Below are 4,596 nucleotides of genomic sequence, written 5' to 3' on the forward strand. Positions count from 1 at the left end.
TGTTACTGTGAGGGGTGTGGGGTATATCAGGGTGTTACAGTGAGCGGTGTCGGCTGTACCGGAACGTTACCGTGGGATTGATGCCCGTTTGGGGACATTCCCAGTAGGATGGGTTTCCCTGCTGGAAGCGTTGTCGTGCCCCTGGTCCCCGGGCTGTGCCCTGATCCCATCGTGCTCTGTGCCCTCTCCACCTGCTGCAGCCACGTACTGATCGGAGGTCGAGCCGGTCACACACCCGTTGCTGGCAGCTCCTGTTAGCAAGACATGCGGGGGGGGGGGGGGGGGGGGGGGGGGTAGGGGGTCAGGCGTTGGTCAGAGTGCTGGCGTGCCCCTCCCTCGGCACCCCGCCCACTGCCCGCTCTCCCACCACACCACCCGCCCCCCCCACAATCCGGGGGCACTCGGTGTGTCTGCGACCGGCTGTTGCTGGTCAACCCCGCGGAGGGTCAGCACCCACCGTCCTGTGCCCGTGTTGCGTTGAGCTCTGACTAGCCCCAACGCCCGCTCGTCCGTCTGCCAGCTCGCTCCAGGGACCAGGCGGCACACAGCGAGGGACTCGCCTCCTTACCTGGGACCTGCGGCCTCCCTCCAGCCTGACCCCCTTCAGCTGCCTCCTTGGTCGACTGCGTCTCGGTCCCGCTCGGCAACGATTTGCTCCGCGCCCGCGCCCTCAGCATGGAGGGCTCCAGGGTTAGCGTGGCATCTGTGGGCAGGATGGGCGGCACTGGCGTCCCGTAATAGTTCCCTGGCAACAGAGCACACGCATTGAACACGGGCAAACACCACACGCGATATCGAATTCAACATGGAGTCAACTCCGGTCCCCGTCACACCGGCCCAGGGACAGGGGGTTAGATACAGAGTAAAGCTCCCTCTACACTGTCCCCACACTCCCCAGGACAGGGGGTTAGATACAGAGTAAAGCTTCCTCTACACCGCCCTCACACCCCCAGGGACGGGGGTTAGATACAGAGTAAAGCTCCCTCTACACTGCCCCTCACTCCCAGGGACAGGGGGTTAGATACAGAGTAAAGCTCCCTCTACACTGTCCCTACACTCCCAGGGACAAGGGGTTAGATACAGAGTAAAGCTCCCTCTACACTGTCCCCCACTCCCAGGGACAAGGGGTTAGATACAGAGTAAAGCTCCCTCTACACTGTCCCCCACTCCCAGGGACAGGGGGTTAGATACAGAGTAAAGCTCCCTCTACACTGTCCCCACACTCCCAGGGACAGGGGGTTAGATACAGAGTCAAGCTCCCTCCACACTGTCCCCACACTCCCCAGGACAGGGGGTTAGATACAGAGTAAAGCTCCCTCTACACTGTCCCCCACTCCCAGGGACAGGTGGTTAGATACAGAGTAAAGCTCCCTCTACACTGTCCCCACACTCCCAGGGACTGGGGGTTAGATACAGAGTAAAGCTCCCTCTACACTGTCCCCACACTCCCCAGGACAGGGGGTTAGATACAGAGTAAAGCTCCCTCTACACTGTCTCCACCATCAAACACTCCCAGGGACGGGGGTTAAATACAGAGTAAGGCTTCCTCTACACTGTCCCGCATCAAACCATCCCATGACCGGGACAGCACGGTGTTAGATCCAGAGTGAAGCTCCCTCGACACGGACCCAGCCAAACCTTCCCAGGACTGGAAGAGGGCAGTGTGAGGTGCAGAGTCAAGTCCACCCAGTGGGGCGTGGGCCAAGTGATGACAGTTGGTGACAGCTGCTAACTCACAGGGTGGGGAAGAGGTTGCACAGAACGGGTGGGGGATTGAAGGCACTGACAGAGGGGTCGCTGGGTCACAGGTCAGAGGCTGGAGACTGAGTGAGGGTCACAGGTGAGAGGCTGGAGGCTGAGTGAGGGTCACACGTCAGACGCTGGGAGAGGGTCCCAGGTCAGAGACTGGAGGCTGAGTGAGGGTCACAGGTGAGAGGCTGGAGGCTGGGAGATTGGGTCACAGGTCAGAGGTTGAGAGAGTGTCACAGGTCAGAAGCTGGAGGCTGAGAGAGGGTCACAGGTCAGAGGCTGGAGGCTGAGTGAGGGTCAGAGGTCACAGGTCAGAAGCTGAGAGAGGGTCACGGGTCAGAGGCTGAGAGAGGGTCACGGGTCAGAAGGTGGAGGCTGAGAGAGGGTCACAGGTCAGAGGGTTGAAGCTGAGAGAGGGTTGCAGGTTAGAGGCTGAGAGGGGGTCACAGGTCAGAGGCTGGAACCTGACAGAGACTCACAGGTCAGAGGCTGGAGGTTGAGAGAGGGTCACAGATCAGAGGCTGGAGCCTGAAAGAGGGTCACAGGTCAGAAGGTGGAGGCTGAGTGGGGGTCAGAGGTCACAGGTCAGAAGCTGAGAGAGGGTCACAGGTCAGAGGCGGAGAGAGGGTCACGGGTCAGAGGGTTGAAGCTGAGAGAGGGTCGCAGGTTAGAGGCTGGAGCCTGAGAGCGGGTCAGAGGTCACTGATCAGAAGCTGAGAGAGGGTCACAGGTCAGAGGGTGGTATCTGAGAGAGGGCCACAGGTCAGAGGCTGGAGCCTGAGAGAGGGTCACAGGTCAGAGGTTGCGAGCAGGTCACAGGCTGGAGCCTGAGAGAGGGTCAGAGGTCAGAGGCTGAGAGGGGGTCACAGCTCAGAGGTTGAGAGAGGGTCAGAGGCTGGAGCCTGAGAGGGTCAGAGGTCAGAGGTTGAGAGCAGGTCACAGGTCACAGGCTAGAGCCTAAGAGAGGGTCAGAGGTCAGAGGCTGAGAGGGGGTCACAGCTCAGAGGTTGAGAGAGGGTCAGAGGTCAGAGGCTGGAAGCTGAGAGAAAGTCACAGGTCAGAGGCTGAGAGTGTCAGAGGTCAGAGGCTGGAGCATAAGAGAGGGTCACAGGTCAGAGGCTGCAGGCTGAGGAAATGTCACAGGTCAGAGATTGGAGGCTGAAAGAGACTCACAGGTCAGAGGCGAGAGGCTGAGAGAGGGTCAGAGGTCAGAGGCTGCAGGCTGGGAGAGGGTCCGAGGCTGGAGGCTGAGAGAGGGTCAGAGGTCAGAGGCTGGAGGCTGAGGAAGGGTCAGAGGTCAGAGACTGGGGGCTGAGGAAGGGTCAAGGTCAGAAGTTGGAGATGGAGAGGGGGTCACAGGTCAGAGGCTGAGAGAGGGTCACGGGTCAGAGGCATAGAGAGGGTCACAGGTCAGAGGGTGGTGCCTGAGAGAGGGCTACAGGTCAGAGGCTGAGAGCGGGTCACAGGTCAGAGTCTGGAGCCTGAGAGAGGGTCACAGGTCAGAGTCTGGAGCCTGAGAGAGGGTCACAGGTCAGAAGCTGGAGGCTGAGTGGGGGTCAGAGGTCACAGGTCAGAAGCTGAGAGAGGGTCACAGGTCAGAGGCGGAGAGAGGGTCACAGGTCAGAGGCTGAGAGAGGGTCACAGGTCAGAGGGTTGAAGGTGAGAGAGGGTCGCAGGTTAGAGGCTGAGAGGGGGTCACAGGTCAGAGGCTGGAGCCTGAGAGAGGGTCACAGGTCAGAGGCTGGAACCTGACAGAGACTCCCAGGTCAGAGGCTGGAGGCTGAGAGAGGGTCACAGGTCAGAAGCTGGAGCCTGAGAGAGGGTCAGAGGTCACAGGTCAGAAGCTGAGAGAGGGTCACAGGTCAGAGGCGGAGAGAAGGTCACGGGTCAGAGGCTGAGTGAGGGTCAAGGTCAGAGGGTTGAAGGTGAGAGAGGGTCGCAGGTTAGAGGCTGGAGCCTGAGAGCGGGTCAGAGGTCACTGGTCAGAAGCTGAGAGAAGGTCAGAGGGTGGTGTCTGAGAGAGGGCTACAGGTCAGAGGCTGAGAGCGGGTCACAGGTCACAGGCTGAAGCCTGAGAGAGGGTCAGAGGCTGAGAGGGGGTCACAGCTCAGAGACTGAGAGAGGGTCACAGCTCAGAGGCTGGATGCTGAGAGAGAGTCACAGGTCAGAGGCTGAGAGAGGGTCAGAGGTCAGAGGCTTAGAGGGGGTCACAGCTCAGAGGATGAGAGAGGGTCACTGGTCAGAGGCTAGAGGGTCAGAGGTCAGAGGTGAGAAGATGGTCATAGGTCAGAGACTGGAAGCTGAGAGAGAGTCACAGGTCATAAGCTGAGAGAGGGTCACAGGTCAGAGGCTGGAGCCTGAGAGAGGGTCAGAGGTCAGAGGCTGACAGAGAGTGTCAGAGGTCAGAGGCTGGAGTATGAGAGAGGGTCACAGGTCAGAGGCTGAGAGAGGGTCACAGGTCAGAGGCTGCAGGCTGAGGAAATGTCATAGGTCAGAGATTGGAGGCTGAAAGAGGGTCACAGGTCTGAGGCTGAGGCTGGGAGATCGGGTCACAGGTCAGAGGCTGAGAGAGGGTCAGAGGTCAGGGGCCGCAGGCTGAGGGTCAGAGGTCAGAAGAGGGTCATAGGTCAGGGACTGGAGGCTGGGAGAGGGTCACAGGTCAGAGGGTGGAGACTGAGAGGGGGTCAGAGGTCAGAGGTGGGAGGCTGAGAGGGGGTCAGATGCCGGTGCCTGAGAGAGGGTCAAGGGCAGAAGTTGGAGATGGAGAGAGGGTCAAAGGCTGCAGGCTGAGAGGGTCACAGGTCAGAGGCTGGAGGCTGAGAGACAGAGGTGGTGTAGGGGGCTGGC

General features: G+C 60.1%; 1 protein-coding gene across 1 annotated transcript in view; it reads right to left on the reverse strand.

The window, feature by feature from the left end:
• Window positions 1-70: 70 nt before the first annotated feature.
• The window catches only part of LOC122546160 (membrane-associated guanylate kinase, WW and PDZ domain-containing protein 1-like), a gene marked incomplete at both ends in the record, with an annotated part of 7,103 nt that continues 2,577 nt past the window's right edge, over window positions 71-4,596 (reverse strand). The window contains 2 exons of the mRNA XM_043684970.1: window positions 71-251; window positions 569-745. Coding sequence (XP_043540905.1) covers window positions 71-251; window positions 569-745 — 358 coding nt within the window. The remainder of the gene's footprint in view (window positions 252-568; window positions 746-4,596) is intronic.

The sequence above is a fragment of the Chiloscyllium plagiosum genome, unplaced genomic scaffold (genome assembly GCF_004010195.1).
Source record: "Chiloscyllium plagiosum isolate BGI_BamShark_2017 unplaced genomic scaffold, ASM401019v2 scaf_75954, whole genome shotgun sequence".
Lineage (NCBI taxonomy): Eukaryota > Metazoa > Chordata > Chondrichthyes > Orectolobiformes > Hemiscylliidae > Chiloscyllium > Chiloscyllium plagiosum.